This window comes from Callithrix jacchus, chromosome 5 (assembly GCF_049354715.1).
Source record: "Callithrix jacchus isolate 240 chromosome 5, calJac240_pri, whole genome shotgun sequence".
In the NCBI taxonomy this organism is placed as follows: domain Eukaryota; kingdom Metazoa; phylum Chordata; class Mammalia; order Primates; family Cebidae; genus Callithrix; species Callithrix jacchus.
The window spans coordinates 49,376,758-49,395,680 of record NC_133506.1 but is presented as its reverse complement, the minus strand read 5'-3'; the positions used below and the strand labels follow the sequence as shown (position 1 = coordinate 49,395,680).

General features: G+C 40.0%; 1 protein-coding gene across 18 annotated transcripts in view; it reads left to right on the top strand.

The window, feature by feature from the left end:
* BCAS1 (brain enriched myelin associated protein 1) overlaps positions 1-18,923 on the top strand; it is a 123,587-nt gene that overhangs the window by 96,126 nt on the left and 8,538 nt on the right. For 7 of the 18 annotated variants that reach the window (XM_078372005.1, XM_035298965.3, XM_008996144.4 and 4 more), the window contains 2 exons: positions 7,470-7,637; positions 17,847-17,912. The exons of 2 other annotated variants lie outside the window; for them this stretch is intronic. In XM_078372005.1, coding sequence (XP_078228131.1) covers positions 7,470-7,637; positions 17,847-17,912 — 234 coding nt within the window. The remainder of the gene's footprint in view (positions 1-7,469; positions 7,638-17,846; positions 17,913-18,923) is intronic. 9 more of the 18 variants (XM_078372008.1, XM_078372007.1, XM_035298967.3 and 6 more) reach the window with 2 other exon arrangements.

Here is an 18,923-nt window from a genome sequence, read left to right as displayed (position 1 = left end):
AAGTTACACATTCCACAGCAGAATCATTCCATTCTCATCTTACCATGTTGAACAATGGGGCATTTTCACCTCTGGGATCCTGTATTCTTGCATGCTGCAGGAGTGATTCGTTTGTTGTAGACTCTTTTACCCCATCATGTGATTAGGGACTCATGGAGGATAACATTGGATGAGCTTTGGTAACTCTCATTGAATCAGTGCAAAATAAATGCAAAATTAGAGCACATATTTTTATCGCTGTTATCAGTCAGGGCTGAAAGAGTCTACTACACGTAAGAACAATTTTGTGCTTCCTTGAGGGATAATGATGGTCCGCCTTCTGCTTCATTCCTCCTTGACTGCTCATTCACTCTTATTTCCATGGTGATCCAGTTTCTTACTAACTTTGGGTGGTACCCAGGAGAGGGAGTTGCACGAGGCATGAGAACATCTTGCAGCAATATATTCTGAGAATGTCAGTCTCAGGTTAGACAGCTGACTCCATGGATCTACCTCTGAGATAAAGATGTTGAGCCTCACTGTTTTCCTGGCTTTTAATCTCTTAGAAAAATCGTCAAAATTTTCAAGACAGTACATTCATCTCCAAAAGGGATGATGCTATATAAAACACCACAAAACATATCTTCCAGAAAGATTAATAAATTGGCCTAGTGAGTTGCAGACCCAAAACAATAGCTCTCTGCCCCGAAAGAAGTACAATCTTTGGAAAATTTTTATAAGTAGAGATAAATGAATTCACAGCTCCTTAGGATAGAAACTGAACATTATCCTTTTGCCAAAGCAAAATATGTTTGGCTTGTTCTGGATGTCCCTTACTTACTTGCATTAAAAGGGCATGTGTTTTTATTTTCATTTAGTTATGGGAACTGAACAGATGTTGAACATCTAAACACATTCCTGAAGTGTTGTCTGTGATGTGGAATAAAAATTAGAATGACTATGTTATGGTTCTCGTTAGGAGAAAAACCTTGAAATCCGTTTGGTTTGGTCTTCCTTCCTTCCTTCCTTCCTTCCTTCCTTCCTTCCTTCCTTCCTTCCTTCCTTCCTTCTTCCTTCCTTCCTTCCTTCCTTCCTTCCTTCCTTCCTTCCTTCCTTCCTTCCTTCCTTCTTTCCTTCTTTCCTTCCTTCCTTCCTTTCCATCTCTAGGCTATGCCACCTCTTGAGCCTCACTTTACTCATCTGTTAGGTGGTGATAATGATATCATCTACACTTTATGGTTCTTGTGAGGATTAAATGAGATAATACTTATGATGCACTTACTTCAGAGCCTGAAATATAGGAGGAAGTCAGTATTTTAGGGATCAGCAAACTGTAGCTCATGATCCAAATACAATCTACCAGCTAAAAATGATGTTTACATTCTTGAATGGTTGAAAAAAATTAAAAGAAGAATGTTTTATGATGTGAATTCAAAATTCAAATTCAGTGTCGAGAAATAGAACACAGCCATGCTCATTCCTTTACATATGATCTATGGCTGCTTTGTTGCTAGGCAGTGGAGTTGAAACGTTTCAACAGAGACACTGATTGGCAAGGCCTTTGCAGGAAGTTTGCCACCTTCTGCAGTAATCGTTAGCAAATTAGCAAATAGGAGACAACATAGTCAGTCAGCATGTCCCAGTAATCAGTGATTATATTTCCTAGTGAAATGATACAGCTTACAGCTGACTCAGTGTCCATGCCGACTGAAGGAATATATAAAACAGAGTTAGTTTTAATTTCCTCCTGCCAAATAAGAGAGAAGGCGTTAATCAAAACAATGTATCATACTCTACACCTTCACAACAGGACAATTAGATGTGATTAACCATATTAAAACAGTACTTTAAATAGAGACTTCTGGCTAAAATGTGGTTGAGATTATTCTTTAAAATGTCTCTACCTGCAACTTGCCAGAACCAATCAATCAACCAATGCAAGGCCCACTTGTATTTAAATAAGAAGAAAAAGGACAGAGTGATGTCAACATTTCTCAAAGTTTTTCACAGAAAGTAAAAATAAGACTTTGAAGCCTGTGGAAGTTTAGTGCTTTTCCTAGAATGTGCTTCTGGTCCTATCCAAAATAAATCTATTTTAACTCTTGAAATGATAGAACCTTTCCGTTGTAATTAGCAAATGTTTTGGTCATTGGTTAATTGAGTTAATGTTCTAACTAATGAAAAAAATATATTTCCTTCCAATAATCTGTAAGACCAGGGAAACCGGTACTTCTGTTGCTTATCTCTCTTAATAAGTAGCCTCTCAGTTGCAAGTGAAAGACAACCCAATTCAACCTAGATTATAAAGAAAGTGGCATTTATTGGCTCTCATCACTAAAAAGTTAAATTGGTTTCAAGTGAAGTTTAATTCAGGGCTCTCCCTGGGTTCAGCCTTCTTGGCCTGGCTACATTTTCAGCTTTCCAACATCACATCACTCAGTCCAAAGTAAAAGAAACTATTTGTCAAGTAGCAACCCTACATGTCCTGGAATTTGTTTGTTTCATTGACTGAAATGCATTCCCATGTTGTATTAGTCAGCTTTTACCAGATTATGTTGCAGTAACAACCAAGTCCAAATTTCAGTGCTTCTCAATAGCAAAGAAGCTTTTTTTTTCCTTTGTTTTGTTTTTCCTCACTAATGCTACAAGCCAGCTATCAGCTGGCTTTGGCTATCCCATGTGACCTCTTCCTGCTAAGATCAGTAGGGAAGCAGCAGTCCCTTCATTAAGGACATGCAGTTCTTGTTGCAGAGAAAAAAATAACGGCAGGGGTAAATCATGCAATGGCTCCTAAAACCTCTGCTTAGGCATGGCATATGTCATATATACCCATGTTCCATTCACTAAAGCAAGTCACGCATCAATGGTCACAGGTGTGTAATTCGTTTATAGGAAGACAGAGTAAATAATTGGAGAAATAACATAATCTGCCATATGCCATGCTGTCTTTTTTTTTTTTTTTTTTTTGAGACGGAGTCTCTCTCTGTCACCTAGGCTGGAGCACAATCTTGGTTCCCTGCAACATGCACCTCCTGGGTTCAAGCGATTCTTCTGCCTCAGCCTCCCAAGTAGCTGGGACTACAGGTGCACACCACCATGCCTGGCTAATTTTTGTATTTTTAGTAGAGATGGGGTTTCACCATATTGACCAGATTGGTCTCGAACTCCTGACCTTGTGATCTGCCCGCCTCGGACTCCCAAAGTGCTGGAATTACAGGCATGAGCTACCACGCCCAGCTGCATGGTGTCATTTCTAAGCCAACCCGGTAGAAGAAGCTCGACCATGTTGATTGGTTTAGACATTTTCAATTGGCTTCATCCAAATTACGTAGCCTTGAGGTTAGGAAAGATTGTTCCCCCAGAGCAAAATTAGAGTGTGTACACAGATGAGAGAGAATAGTTATTGAGTAGGAAAACAAAAACTCTAGAAGGTCTTTGTAATCAATCACATTAAAAATCCAATCAAAATAATCGTTTAAATACTCTAAAATAAAAAGCTTTAATATCAATACTATGTTGTGCATGAAGTTTAAATGGAGGAAATCTATTTTGCTATAAATCAATTTCCAAAAGCCACAGCTCTAGTAAAAACCGTATAACCAAATTCCAAGAGTAAGTATAGTATAAAATTTGAGGCAAAAAGGGAAATCCTTCACTGAAATGTATGTTGTCAGTATTAAATGTACCAGTCCTCTTCATGCAATGCCTGCCTTATCCCCTACAGAAATCAAGCAGAGGGGATTTAATTCTAAAATATAGCACACATCTGATTTTAATTATGTTCATTCATGATACCCAAAATTAAAATGTGCAGATGCAGTCATATATTCTAAATAGGAAACAACTTTTTCCAAAGCCCTGGCCTGGGATAAATTTGGAAAACTATCCAAATAAAAATTGAATTCTTATGTTTGTATATGCAAATCAGATCCTTGCTTAGCCCAGATTGTTCTGGATTTCCACACTGGATGTCAGTGGATTTTTCTTGGCTACTAAAAGCCAACTTCTTGGCCTGACTTCAAAGTTAGTGGAAGTCTCCAGAAGTACTATATTTTCTTACCTACTGCGATAGTTGTGTTCTGGAGAATGGACTTGTGGCCCAGGATTTATGGGTTATTATCTCTCCGCATTTGGAAAGACTCAGCAAGGGAATCATTGACATCTAAATAGAATTGATTTATAGAGTTATTGCCACATAATCTGATCATTTTATTTCTGAGTAATTTTTCCTCCAGGTCTTTGCACACACAAAAAACCACTCACTGCCTCAAAGACAGAATACTTCTGACCCCAAACTCTGTCCCTTATCTGCTTAAGAGCCATTTTCTATTTCTCCACTCTTCTACCCTTAGTCTGAGGCAAAGTTGCCAACTTTGTACCCCCAAAGTATTTGATCATGATTGGTCTAAATTAGTAATCTCATCTTCTTCACTAATAAGTAGCCTGGGGGTAACGATGTGCTCTAGCTCCTACCAGTGAAATTTATGTGCCCTGAGGTAGGGGATCAAAATACAGATGTTTATTCTGAACAAGTCTTTGGCTGTGACCTTCCTTCCTTCTCAGAACATTGGATTGAGGATGTGATATCTGGAATTGTGGCAGCTATTTTATTACCATGAGGTAACAAATAAAAGGATGAAAATTTAGCATGCCAAGAATAGTGGAGCCAAGAACAGAAAGAGCCAAAGTTCTTAGAGATATTGTGAAGCCACTGAACCAACCCCAGAACTTCTTTTTCTGTGTTTTCATTGGTTAAGCCACTATTTGACACACTCAGTTACTGCAGAAAATGCCATCCTCATTGTAATGCCTATTCACCTGTGGTGAGCCTTTGGCCAAGTCATTCAATTATTCACTCTTAATCTACAGAATAGGGATAATGTTACGTTTCCTAAGCTGTCAAACTATTTCTTGATGCTATTTATAAAAAATATTAAACACCCTGTACAACACCAGGCTTAGTAAGAAGTAGCTATTAATATAATCATCTCTAAATAATGGATATGTATATGGTACATAATCCGGATAATTCATGCTCATGGAGTAAATAGCTCTAACGTTAACACAAATAACAACCACTAGCATTAATTGAGGGCATATGGTACTAAGAACTTGATGTGTATTGCCTGATTTAATATGCAGACAACTTTCTGATATGTATACGATCCACACCAAGAACAGAGAAGATGAAAGCATGGAGATGCTGAGCACTGAGCTTAGGTTAGCACACCCATAAGGGGTATAGATGTGACTTAGAGCCCAGCAAGGTGTTCTGGAGCATGTCCTCTATGACCAGGAGTTAGACTGCCTACATTTCAGGCTCACCTGAAGGGCTCTTGTGGCTCACGCTTATTTTTCAGAAATGCAATTGAATTAAATCAGTCCTAGATGTAGAAATCCATGTCCATGCTCTGTTGTCATTCTCAGTCTCTGAAATGGCTCCAGTCTCCACCTGGTTTCTTAAAGATAGATTGGGGAGGGATAACATGGGGAGAAATGCCAGATATAGGTGATGGGGAGGAAGGCAGCAAACCACATCACCATGTATGTACCTATGTAACAATCCTGCATGTTCTTCACATGTACCCCAAAACCTAAAACTCAGTAAAATAATAAAATTAAAAAGAAGAAGAAGAAGAAACAACTGGACAAAAAAAAAAGATAGATTGGGGTCCACAACCTGCAGCCCAGCAGCAGACCCCTCCTCACAGATAGGTTTTGTTTGGCCAATCCAGCGTTTTTAATCTTTAACGTCTTTAGAGGGAAGAACTTAACTCCAGTTTGTCACCATCCCTATCACTCCCTTTCGTCAAGTCTGGTCAATCCATGCTGATATTCTCTGCCTTGCCTCCTGGGGACTTTTGAGTTTATAACTCCCCAATTTCCATTTTTGTTTACAAAAAAGAAAATTCTAGAAATTATGTCAATACCTTAAGAAATTTAATTTAGCTTAAGAAATAAGATTAGTTGCCAAATGTTGGGGTGTTCTCCATGCTGATTTATTGATGGGCAATTTCCTGAATCAGGTGGCAATACGGAGACCAAGGGTTCTTCCCAATTTGGAAAATGTAGGTCATTTGCAAACAAATGATATATTCTGTATGAAGGGAAAGAAAACAGTTTCTTAGCAGACCATATTTTTGGAAATAGTTAACCAAGTCCCCTTCCCGTATGCCCTGACACCAAGAGCAAGACTCCAAGGAAACTGGGGGTCTGGCCCAGCAAAGACAAATGAGGAGGACACCTTTGACTCTACGGTACTTTCCAGGGAGGCAGGAGACGAAAACCATGCCATTTAAAGGGCCAGATTATAAATATGTCAGGCTTCATAGGCCATTTGTGGTCTCCGCCCCAAATATTTTATCTTTTAAAATATTTCTTCCAACCCTTTTAATACATAAAATCCATCAGGCACGGTGGCATGTGCTGATAGTCTCAGCTACTTGGGAGGCCAAGGTGGGGGGATTACTTGAGCCCAGGAGTTGAAAGCCAGCCAGGGCAACATATTGACACCTCGCTTCTTAAATAAATAAACAAAACTAAAAGGTAAAGACCACCCTTAGCCCAGGAGCCATACAGAAACAGGCACCCAGCTGGATTTGGTAGTGTTTTGCCAGCCCCTGCCTGAGGAAACAAAGGAAATTATAAAACCCTCTCTTGGCCACTTCACTCTGTCCTGTTGCTGGGAGCAACACAAATGCAGAAACTGTCCCAGAGGTGACTGGGGCCCAGCACAAACAGAGTGAGGCACTGCAAAAGAACACAAGTTGAGAGCAGAGTGTGGTAGATGGCCCTTCCATCCAAGCCCCCACAGACACTCAGAGGCAGAGGACACCAAGCTCACTTGGAAACACGCCCAGGGTAGTGAACAGCTTAGCCATCATTTTCTTGCCAAGTTCATTTTTCTTCTGAAAGCATAAACTTCACTTAAGTGAAATGGCAAATGACTGGTCGGGGGAGAAATTAGATATCACTTAATGAGGAAGGAGAGTGCATTAAATTGAGTGGTTTTTACACTCCCCTTTCTACAAAGAGGACAGTTTCTTCACAGTTGCAGGGGAACTGGAAAGAGAACTGGAAGCTGTCATGATCACCGTCTCTAAGGTTGGACTCTTAAGAAAATTATTCCTGATTTCTACACAGGCCAAGTGTAATTCACCTTGGTGGCAGATTAAGGAGGTGGGCTTACTAGAATGGAATGGGTACTGGGCATGCTCCGAAGAACAGTCCCCAAAAAGAACATCCTACCTGTTCTTCCCCTTGGGGAAAGGATTCTGCCACTTCCATGTCAATGTGACAGTTGCTTGGAAATTGATGTGTTGTACAACATAAGCATTACTTCTCCAAGATGTGCCTGTGTAGAAATGGTCATAGATTGAAAACTGTAGCTACTGTGTGGTCAGGGGGGCAACAAGGAACCCATTTTGTAGAACATGTTTTGGGGGAATGTTTTATTTTTCATTTTCTTATTACCTGGCAAAATAATCCAGGTGGTGTGTGAATCACCAGTAGAGATTGTAAAGTCCGAGGAAGTAGAATCGGCCTTACAAACAGTGGACCTCAGCAAAGGAGATGCGACACCTGAGCCCACAGAAGTCAAACTCAAAAGAGAAGAAAGCAAACCAAGAACCTCTCTGATGGCGTTGCTCAGGCAAATGGTAAGCCACTTACTTCCAGTATAGGAAACCTAAAGTACCTAGAGCGGCTTCTGGGAACAGTGGGCTCATGCCACAGGTAGCGGGAGACATAGTTCTAGATGGTATGTATGCAGTACGAGTGGAGTATGAATTGTGCAATGAGAGCATTCCCTTTTTTCCTTCTGTAGATATTCCATTGTGTACATATGCCACATTTTCTTCACTCATTGGCTGATGGACACTTAGGTTGGTTCCATATCTTTGCAACTGTGAATTGTGCTGCTATAAACATGTGTAGGTGTTTTTTTCATACGATGACTTCTTTTCCTTTGGGCAGATATCCAGTAGTGGGATTCCTGGATCAAATGGTGAATCTACTTGTAGTTTTTTAAGGAATCTCCACACTGTTTCCCATAGTCGTCGTACTAGTTCGCATTCCCACCAGCAGTGTAAAAGTGTTTCCTTTTCATCCTATCTACAGCAACATCTAATTTTTTTTTTTGGCTTTTTGATTGCGGTTGGGTCCAAATTTTGATACACAACAACATCTAACTAAAAGTTACTATTATTGCATATTTTTTACTGTGAATATATTTTTTATTTAGTCATTCTGTGTACATTTTTATTTCTTTTTCAAGTTTTCTTCTGTTCATGGTGAGTGACACTGCTTTTCTCACTATGGCAATGATACAAGGTTTTCTTTGAAATACATTTGTTTACATAAAGAATATAAAGTATTTTAAGGATTACATATTAAATAGTGCAAGTTATATATAGATGTGGCAAAAATTCTGAAGGTGACATGTAGGTGACACAAATTTGGACAAAAATAGGCTTATAGATAAATTAAATAAGGAAATGACAACATATTATTCCAATAGTGAAATATATAAATCAGCTATGGTTTTAATCTGCATAGAACAGAAAGAAGGTGGATAGATATCTTTTGGTGTTTATAAAAAAGGCATGCCCATTATATGTCTAAACAGCCAGGAGCTTAAATAATATAATGCAGCAAAACCTAAATCAGTTGGAGAACAAAAAACAAAAATGCATGTGAAAGGTCATCAGTTTAATTCTCTTTTAATGAAAAACAAGAATTTCATTATAGTGTGCCTTTATTTTCAGGAGTATTTGGAGTTTAATCCTTTGAGAAAGCAATTCTCTAATTTCTCAGGCTCAACCTGTTAAGGAATTCTTTCTAGCCTACAAAACAAAACCCTTGCCAATGGGAACTGAGGCATATTAGAAATAATTATGTTAGAAATTGTTGACAGCAGTCATTTTCTTTTCTTGTTATATTCTCGTGGAGTAAAAAGTGTAGAATCAATTGTGGGCGGCCCATATGGCCAAAACTGTATCTATCTCATTGGCCATTTGATCTGCAATTTGGTGGTAAAAATGGAGATTAAGACTTGAGATTTTTTTAACCAATTTTTACATAATGCCAGGAAAGAAAAGAACATTTGGTCTGTTTCTGGCAGCTCAATCTAACTTACAAATGGGATCCCCAAATAGCTCATCATAATATTGAAAGTGATCAGCTTTTCCATTTCTGGATGGAATTGAAAGATACAGAAAAAAAAAAAAAAAACAGTAAATAGAATGACAGTCTTTTCCAAATAACCAACACAAAGCTCCTTCATTTAAAACAGGCAAAATTACAAAAAACTCCGAAGAAAGCATGAAAAAAAAAAGACCTCTAAAGCACTCACAGCATTCATCTAAAACAAATTCTTAAATTCTAATGAGGTCTCGTATTATTTAAATTTATCCCCCAGCGTTATCTGTTAGATGCTGTTTGGGAAAAAAAAAAAAAATTGGCGGTAGAAAATGGATAAGTCTAAATTCTGAGGGAAACAAATTGAAAAGAAAAGTGTCCTTTGGAACCAATTCTCTACAGGACAGGGATGAAGGTCGGTGAGGACACACTTTTCCTCAGCAATCTCCAGTGGATTCTTAGAATTGGGTCTCATGGTGTCCATTGTTCTTATTACCAATTGCCCATGAAAAGGCCTGCGAACATGAACATTATATTTGCAAAATTTAAATACTGATTGTAGAAATTTTCTTTAAAATTCCAGATACTCTAATTATTGTCTTTTTTCTGTTTTGCTTTCATTACAACACTATATTTATATTGTGATTAATTCAAATAAACAAATGATGATTTTCTAAAATCCCTACCACTCCCTATTGTCACACACAGTCTAGTTCAGTCATTTATGTTACTGGCCTTTTCCTGTGGGTATTTGAGTTTGCACCCCCTGATAGAGAACCATCTTATTCTTCAGAACAACTTATTTGAATTATATGGTCTGGGTTTATCATACTCAGATTAACCATTGCTCAATGGATGGACATTTGGTATGTTTTCAACTTTTTGCATTTCATTCATTCACTTATTCGACACATAATTATTGAGCACTCATTATATTCTAGATACAAGGGATACAACAGTGAACATAAACAGGTACAGTCTCTTTCCCCATGGAGAATAAAACAGACTTTTATTTTTAACTCTATCCTCATATCCAGTGATCACACACCATGTATCTTACCCAGGTTATCTCAGTTGCTTCTCAAACCTCTATGAAGATCCTTATACACCTACTTTTATGCACATGTGTTAATATCCCCATTGGGTAGATTTCTGGAAGTTGGCTCTAGCAATTATTTTTAGGAAATACTTTTTGGTAACATGTTTATGGCTTCCAAACTGATTCAAAGTCTTTGGATTTGTACAGGAAAGAAAAAGCTTACTCTAACAGCTAGAAAACGTCTGGCCCATGGCTAAGGGTTTTGGGGGGTGGGGGTTGAGCCACTGAGCCAAATTAAATGTTTCAAACAAATTTTGTATATTGTTAGCAAAATATCAGTTTATTTAAATAATTGAGTTAATGGAAGAGAAAACTCAATTGCAAAACCTATGCTTTGTATTCGGTTTCTCCATTCACCAAACTATTACTTTTCTAGTTTTCTATCCTTTGCATCTGTCCTTCTCTCTCCTCCTCTCTCCTTCTCTCTCCTTCTCTCTCCTTCTCTCTCTCTCTCTCTCTCTCTCTCTCTCTCTCTCTCTCTCTCTCTCTCTCTGTCTCTCAAGACAGTCTTGCTTTGTCACTTAGGCTGGAGTGCAATGGCATGATATCGACTCACTGCAACCTCTGTCTCCCAGGTTCAAGAGAGTCTCATGTCTCAGACTCCCGAGTAGCTGGGATTACAAACATATGCCAACACACCTGGCTAATTTTGCATTTTTAGTAGAGACAAGGTTTCACCATGTCGGCCAGGAGGGTCTCGAACTCCTGACCTCAAGTGATCTGCCCACCTCGGCCTCCCAGAGTGCTGGTATTACAGGCATGAGCCACTGCACCCAGCTGGAGATCTTTCTTTCTAGAAATTTACCACTCATAAAAATAAAAATAGAAAAAAAAATCATTTTTAATATAACTATTTTTTAGGGAAAAGAAAACAGAATCATGTAAGTCTTAACAGTGCATTCAACACATAGAGATGTAGCACGTCACAGAAATCCCATGGGCTCCTGCAGGATTTGAATAATTGCAAGGAATATCTAAGACATCTGCCATGCCCTAAATAGGAAGAGATTCTTATACATATTAATTCAGCTGTATGTCAAGAAATTGAACATTTGAAGTGCTGGTGTATTTTTATAAAGTGAGTGGGTAGACTACTGCATTCATGTGTCCACAAAGCAGGTAGGCAGATGAAACCGTAAAGGTGGTGGATAGAAATATGTAGACACAGATTTCTGCTTTGTCAACATTAACACCTTGCACTTGAAAACACTTTCCTCCTCCAAACTAATCACCTACATTGTTTGATTTACTCCTCCTCATATCTTTCTTTGGACCATTAGATTTGTACAAAAATATTTTTTGGAATAATGTCAGGCTTAGAGAAATACTATGAGCTTTAATAATGGGTAAAGGTCTAAATGAGGAGACAGTCATGAAATCAGAGGGTTTTTTAATTAAATACATTCAATCTAGAAAGTCTAACAAAACCTGTTGAAATGTACTATTGGAGATGGAAAGAGGTTGATCTGTAATGATAGTTACAAAGCAGAAAACCAAAAGTCCTTGATCTGAAATTCTTCCCTGAGTATTAAAAGGTTAATACTGATTTGCTCTTTAAAGAAATATATATATATATATTTTTTTTTTTTTTTTGAGATGGAGTTTTTGCTCTTGATGCCCAGGCTGCAGTGCAACATGACATGATCACGGCTCACTGCAGCCTCCACCTCCCAGGTTCAAGCGATTTTCCTGCCTCAGCCTCCTGAGTATCTGGGATTACAGGTGTGTGCCACAGTGCCCTGCTAATTTTGTATTTTTAGTCGAGACGGAGTTTCTCCATGTTGGTCAGGCTGGTCTCGAACTCCCAACTTCAGGTGATCCACCAGCCTCAGCCTCCCAAAGTGCTGGTATTACAGGCATGAGCCACCATACCTGGCCATTAAAGAAAGATTTCTGGGTTAGGTTCTGTGGCTCAGGCCTATAATCCCAGCTCTTAGGAAGGCAGAGGCAGGAGGATAGCTTGAGTCCAGGAGTTCGAGACCTGCCTGGGCAATATAGTGAAACCCCATTCTCCACAAAAAGGAAAAAAACAAAAAGACAACAAAAAAAAAAAGATTTCTGAAGGAAGCATTAATGTGCTCAATTCCTGTCTCTACTGACTTGCATTCCTTTCTACCCTACAAGGGTCTCTGTAGTCATCCAGCACTTTTCAGTTATTGGTAGTCATAACAATGATAGCTACTGTTTATTTATTGTGTGCTAGGCAACTTGCATGCAGTATCTCATTTATTAATAGAGCACCCTAGGAAACAAACGCTCTCTCTGCCCCTTGATGGACATGAGGACACAGAGACTCATGCATATTTATGGAATTTTTCCATGGTCTGAGAGCTGGTAAGCGGGAGAGCCAGAATTCCGAGTCAGTTTTTTGTTTAGTTGTCATTTTGTCGATTCTGAAGCTCACCCTTTGACTCGTGTTATTGCTGCTTCCTGTGCTTCTGCAGCTGGTATTCTCAGAAAGGACATGAAGGTAGGACAACCACATGCTCCATTTTTGTGATTTCTTTAGTAACGTGTTCTATGGAAATACCATTTGATGCATTGAGCTGTTGCACTTACCTAAAACGACAATAAGGCAAAGGAGAAGAAAAGTAATATATGGCAGGCCAGGCACGGTGGCTCACACCTGTAATCCAAGCACTTTGGGAGGCTGAGGCAGGTGGATCACTTGAGGTCAGCAGTTCAAGACCAGCCTGACCAACATGGTGAAACCCTGTCTCTACTAAAAATACAAAAAGTTAGCTTGGCATGGTGGCACACACCTGTAATACCAGCTACTCAAGAGGCTGAGGCAGGAGAATGCTTGAATCTGGGAGGCAGAGGTTGCAGTAAGCTGAGATCGTGCCACTGCACTCCAGCCGGGGTGACAGAGCAAGACTCCATCTCAAAAAAAAAAAGGAAAGAAAATTAATATATGGCTTACTTAAAGCTTAGACACAGGTTTTCTAAAAATACTTGTTGCTAAAACAAAATTTACCGTGGCTGGGGAATTCTGGTAAGCAGGAGAGCCAGAATTCCAAGTCAGTTTTTTGTTTAGTTGTTTAATTGACTAGTCCAATTCCATTTCAAGTGAGCATCTTGGTGAAATACTAAGTTCAGATCCATTACCTTTGTTCATCCTAGAAATTTCCAGTAGATCCCGTTTCTCAGATTTGTACTCATGTAACTGTTCTGGTAAACAGTATTGCAGATGTACTCACCATATATTAAATTTTTAGCCCAATTCTTTTTCTTTTAAATCTCAATTGTGTTTGAATTATATTGCTATCAAAATACATTAACCTTCCTTTCAAAGAAATGTGAACTGACCACCAAACATTTTTGCTAGTATTTTGAATAGCTAAGTGATATACGTTGGAGGTGGTTCAAACATTCCTCAGACTATCAAGCTATAGGAATGCAGAACACGATGATAGAAATAAAAAAATGATTTCATTAATATACAAGGCTTGGATGCCACAAGTAGATTCCATCTCAATGCTGCAGGCTGAATGCCCTGAGATGCTTCACCTTTGACTTCCATGAATAAAAACTAACTCCATGAAGAAGCTTGCTCAGTATCACACTGGAAAATCTCTGAAATTACTTAATAGTCTTCAGATTATTCTTCAAAGTATTAACTAGTCTCTGGAAGAATTTGAGTCTCTTTAAACAGTAACTTTGCTATTTTTGACAGCTGGAAAAAATAAGCTTCTGTGTTTATGTTTCCTTTGAATACAAAGTTCAACATGAATTATCCTGATTTGTCTCTGCAAAGAAAAAAAGAAGGGATAGAAGAAAAGGAGGGAAGTGAGGGAGAGAGAGAGGAAGGGAAGAAGGAAGGAAAGAAGAAAAGGAAAGGAAGGAAGGAAAATGAAGGAGGGAAAGAGGGAAGGAAAGGAAGGAGGGAAGGAAGTAAGGAAAGGAAGGAGGGAAGGAAGGAAGAAAGGGAGGGAGAAAGGGAGGAAGGGAAGGAGGGAGGGAGGGAGGGAACAATTGTTAATAATAACTGCTATTACAGAAGTGACTTCAGATGGACTTAGTAAGATTCTAAGTCTGAATCTGACCTTCAGTCACCTTTGCATACATACATTTTTTTTTAAGAAGTTGAACTTCTCTGCAATAACTTCCCTGACAGCCTGGAGGTCTGTTTCATGATGTCAGCTGAGATCTGCTGCTGTCAACATAGCCTCTGATTCAATTCCAATTCTTCTCCAAGGACTCTCAAAGAAATGGGGGGAAAGAAACCTTAAATTGGCAGAGTCCCTAATGAATGCCAAATTGAAACAGCTAAGGGGAAGTTTAAAATTCCTCTCTCCTGGGGGCAAGTGAGGGGACTTTAGAAGGTGGTGGACCGGTCATGCATGACTCTTCATGTCCATTCCGTTTTTGTCTAAAAAGACATTTTGTGCATTTGTTTGTTTGTCGCTCAACATTCCCTAGAGGTTGACAGACGTGATCCAAAGCCATAGTCTAAAGCCCACTTGAGAATGTGCTTGAGTAGGAAGCGCTCTTACGACACAGCCAGAATTTGGAGGTTGAATGAAATCCCTGCGTATCCAAAGCTTCGGGTGTGATGGGAAGGCTAACAGAGCTGTTAATGAGAAAGGAAGAAGTAACCAAGAGTTTATGTTTTCTTCTAAACCTTCTCAGGCAAGACTGGCCTTTGTAGAACAATGCACAAGACACAGAGGAAGGAAAAACCCACTTTCCATGTAGATAGATCTAAATTTTGTAAAGAAAACGGTCTGATCTTTGTTTGCCATTGGGTTGAAAACCTTGGCAAAACCCACATAATGACGTTCTTCAGTACATGGAACTTCCAGACACCACCTCTTTCACACCAAGCAGTATATTAGAAAGAGCAGTGTGTCTGTAATCCCAGGGCTTTGGGAGGCCAAGGCTGGAGGATCACTTGAGCCTAGGAGCTCAAGACCAGCCTGGGCAACATAGTGAGACTCCATCTCTGCAAAAAAAAAAAAAAAAATGTTTTAATAGCTGGGCCAGGCACAATGGCTCATACCTGTAATCCTAGCATTTTGGGAGGCTGAAGCAGGCAGATCACTTGAGGTCAGGAGTCCAAGACCAGCCTGGCCAACATGGTGAAACCCCGTGTCTACCAAACATACAAAAATTAGCAGGGTGTGGTAGCAGCCGCCCCAGTCCCAGCTACTTGGGAGGCTGAGGCAGGAGAATTGCTTGAATCTGGGAGGCGGAGGCTGCACTGAGCTGAGATCACGCCACTGCACTCCAGCTTGGGCAACAGAGTAAGATGCTGTCTCAAAAGAAAAAAAAAAAGCTGGACATGGTGGTGTGCACCTGTAGTCCTATCTATTTGGGAGGCAGAGGCAGGAGGATTGCTTGAGCCATGGAGTTAGAGGCTGCAGTTAATGATGATTGTGCCACTGTACTCCAGACTGATAGAGTGAGACCCTGACTCTTAAGAATAGTAAGAGCAAAAATAAAGAAGAGCACAGTTGACTCCTGATGAGGGGACATCCCATAAACATCCGTATTTGAGTTTGGTCATCCTCCATCTCATCCAAACTTTCATTTTGTTTAACATTAAGCAACTTCATACAGTGAATGCTCAATACACGTTTATTGATTGGGTGGTGCCACCTACCTTCTAGGGGCAGCATGGGGAGGTGGTTTAGAGCCTGGAATACAGAGTCATTGCCTGCTGTCCAATACTGGCACTTAAACTGCTAGTTCTACAGTGATTCTAGTATCTTTGAGCTTCCCTTTCCTTGCCTGAGAAATAATGTAATTCCTGTCTCATAAGGTTCTGACATAATGAATAAATGAAATAATGCAAGTTATTATCTCATTTAGAACCATGGCCGGCACTTAGTAAGCACTCCACTACAAATTATCCTTCATAAATAATAATTTGTATTATCTCTAAAGTGAACATCATAGCTCAGATAAAAATACACTATATATATATATATATATATTTTTTTTTTTTTTTTTTTTTTTTTTTCTTGAGACGGAGTTTCACTCTTCTTACCCAGGATGGAGTGCAATGGCACGATCTCAGCTCACCGCAACCTCTGCCTACTGGGTTCAGGCAATTCTCCTGCCTCAGCCTCCTGAGTAGCTGGGACTACAGGCACCCGCCACCATGCCCAGCTAATTTTTGTATTTTCAGTAGAGACGGGGTTTCCCCATATTGACCAGGATGGTCTCGATCTCTTGACCTCGTGATCCACCCGCCTCGACCTCTCAAAGTGCTGGGATTACAGGCTTGAGCCACCGCGCCCAGCCCCAAAAATACATACTATTAATCAGTCAAAAGGTGTTTTATGCCTTCCGTGTTTCTGGCTGTTCTTAGCGCGTGCGTTGTGGATTCTTACTGCCTGCTAAGAGAACAGCCAAGGCCGTAAATCACAGAGGAATCTGGAGCCTTCCTCTTTGCCCCACCTTGCTGAAACCCTCTTCGCTGTACTCCTCCCGTAGCTGGGAAGAGAGGACATTAAGCAGTAACGAAATACGCGGGAATTTGACCTGAGTCGATATTGTTGCTAAGAACTGAGCATTTTATTACCAGATTTCTTAGGTGTCAAGCACTAAGCATAGGACATTACTAAGTGCACCGTTAAAACCACAGACCCCAGCATGAGTCTGAGCCTGTATATGGCCAACTTGCTGAGAGCAGTGGTGCTCAAACTCAACAACCCTCGGTAGCACCTGAGAGCTTATTAAAATGCAGACTGGGCCGGGCGTGGTGGCTCACGCCTATAATCCCAGCACTTTGGGAGGCCGAGGCGGATGGATCACGAGGTCAAGAGATTGAGAAAAATACAAAAATTAGCTGGGTATGGTGGTGCTCGCCTGTGGTCCCAGCTACTCGGGAGGCTGAGGCAGGAGAATTGCCTGAACCCAGAAGGCAGAGGTTGCGGTGAGCCGAGATCGCGCCATTACATTCCAGCCTGGGTAACAAGAGCGAAACTCCATCTCAAAAATAAAACAAAATAAAATACAGACTGTTGAGCCCCTGCCGCTCAAAGTTTCTGATTCATTAGATCCAGAGTGGGTCTCCAGCGTTTGCCTTTCTAACAAGTTCCCAGGTGGTGCTGAAGCTGCTGCTCCTGGAATCAGATTTCTAGAATCATTAGCTTAGCGTGTGGAGTTTAAGGAGTCAAGGCCAACCCCATTCATCCCTGTCACTGGTGTTGCTGGCTATAGGGGGTGCTAAAGGGTGGAAAATGAAATACTCAACAAAACTGATATCTCTATCAAGGAGAGAAAAAAAAAGCAATAAAACACCCAAAACCTAAATATTCCCAGTGGAAGGCTATTCATGGGTCAGTTGTTCATTCAGGCATTCATTTAATATGTTCAACCAACTCCTGCTTCCAACATTAATTGGAACCATCATCATTTGTCTCAGAATTGCCTCATTCCAGGATTTAGTACTTTTGTGGTTATTTTTGGAGGCCAACACTTGAATTTAATTAGATCTGGTTACAAATTGCGTGGAAATCTCTATGTCCCCGGAGTACTATGTTTCCAGTTGGTCTTCAATTTGTCTTGATCGCAAACCTCAATGATAAACGACTGGGATCATCCATTTCAGAACTTTCTTGCATTCTCCATGTTACTGTACTTGTGGTGGCTGAAGGCCATTGTCTGTTTGTTATTTTAGTCAGTGAAAGGGGATGGAGGGATCACCCACTCAGAAGAAATAAATGGGAAAGACTCCAGCTGCCAAGTAAGTGACCTTGAACTCAAGTTTGGTGGTGGGATTCGCTGGTGTTTTCTCGCTGCTTCACAGTCTCATTTTCAATAAAATTCTCAGCTACAGCCAACTCATTTAACATCTCAGGATTAAGCACTTATTATATACCAAGAACTATACACTGAGATCTGCAGACACAAGCCTGAGCAAGCTAGAGTTCCTCAGCTATATTCGATCAAAAAGTTTTCACAGGTGTGCTTCCCTCTTTTCTGCGTTAAAAATTTCTTCTCAGCCTTCACTTTTGCCATAAATGTCACCTCCTCAAAAAAACCTTCCATGTCCACCTCTCATAACTACATCTTGTTCTTTTATTTCAATGCATCATTGCAAATTGTAATTATTTATCTCCCCTGCCCTTTCTCATGTCTACTTGGAATGTCTGTGGAGCAAGAAATCTCCTTCTATTTCTCTATCACCTTGCACGATGGCTGGCAAGTACTAGAATCTATGTCTTGAACAGAATAGTTAAAGATACTGGGGGGAGGTCACACAGTTTACTTTCATTATTTTCTTTATTCTAAAGAAACTTAGCTATGACATGTTTATAACTACATGTGTTCCTTTTTTAAATGGGATCATGTAACTGTACTCTTTTTTTTTAACTTAAAAATAACCTCCCTGTAATCCCAGCACTTTGGGAGGCCAAGGTGGGTGGATCAAAAGGTCAAGAGATCGAGACCATCCTGGTCAACATGGTGAAACCCCGTCTCTACTAAAAATACAAAAATTAGCTGGGCATGGTGGTGCATGCCTGTAATCCCAGCTACTCAGGAGGCTGAGGCAGGAGAATTGCTTGAACCCAGGAGGTGGAAGATGCGGTGAGCCGAGATCGTGCCATTGCACTCCAGCCTGGGTAACAAGAGCGAAACTCTGTCTCAAAAATAATAATAATAACCTCCACACACAAAAAAAATGACGTCAAATGTTCTTCTGGTAGTTTTGGCTACAAGAATGAGTGGTAGACTCAAACTGTCTGGTTTAAAT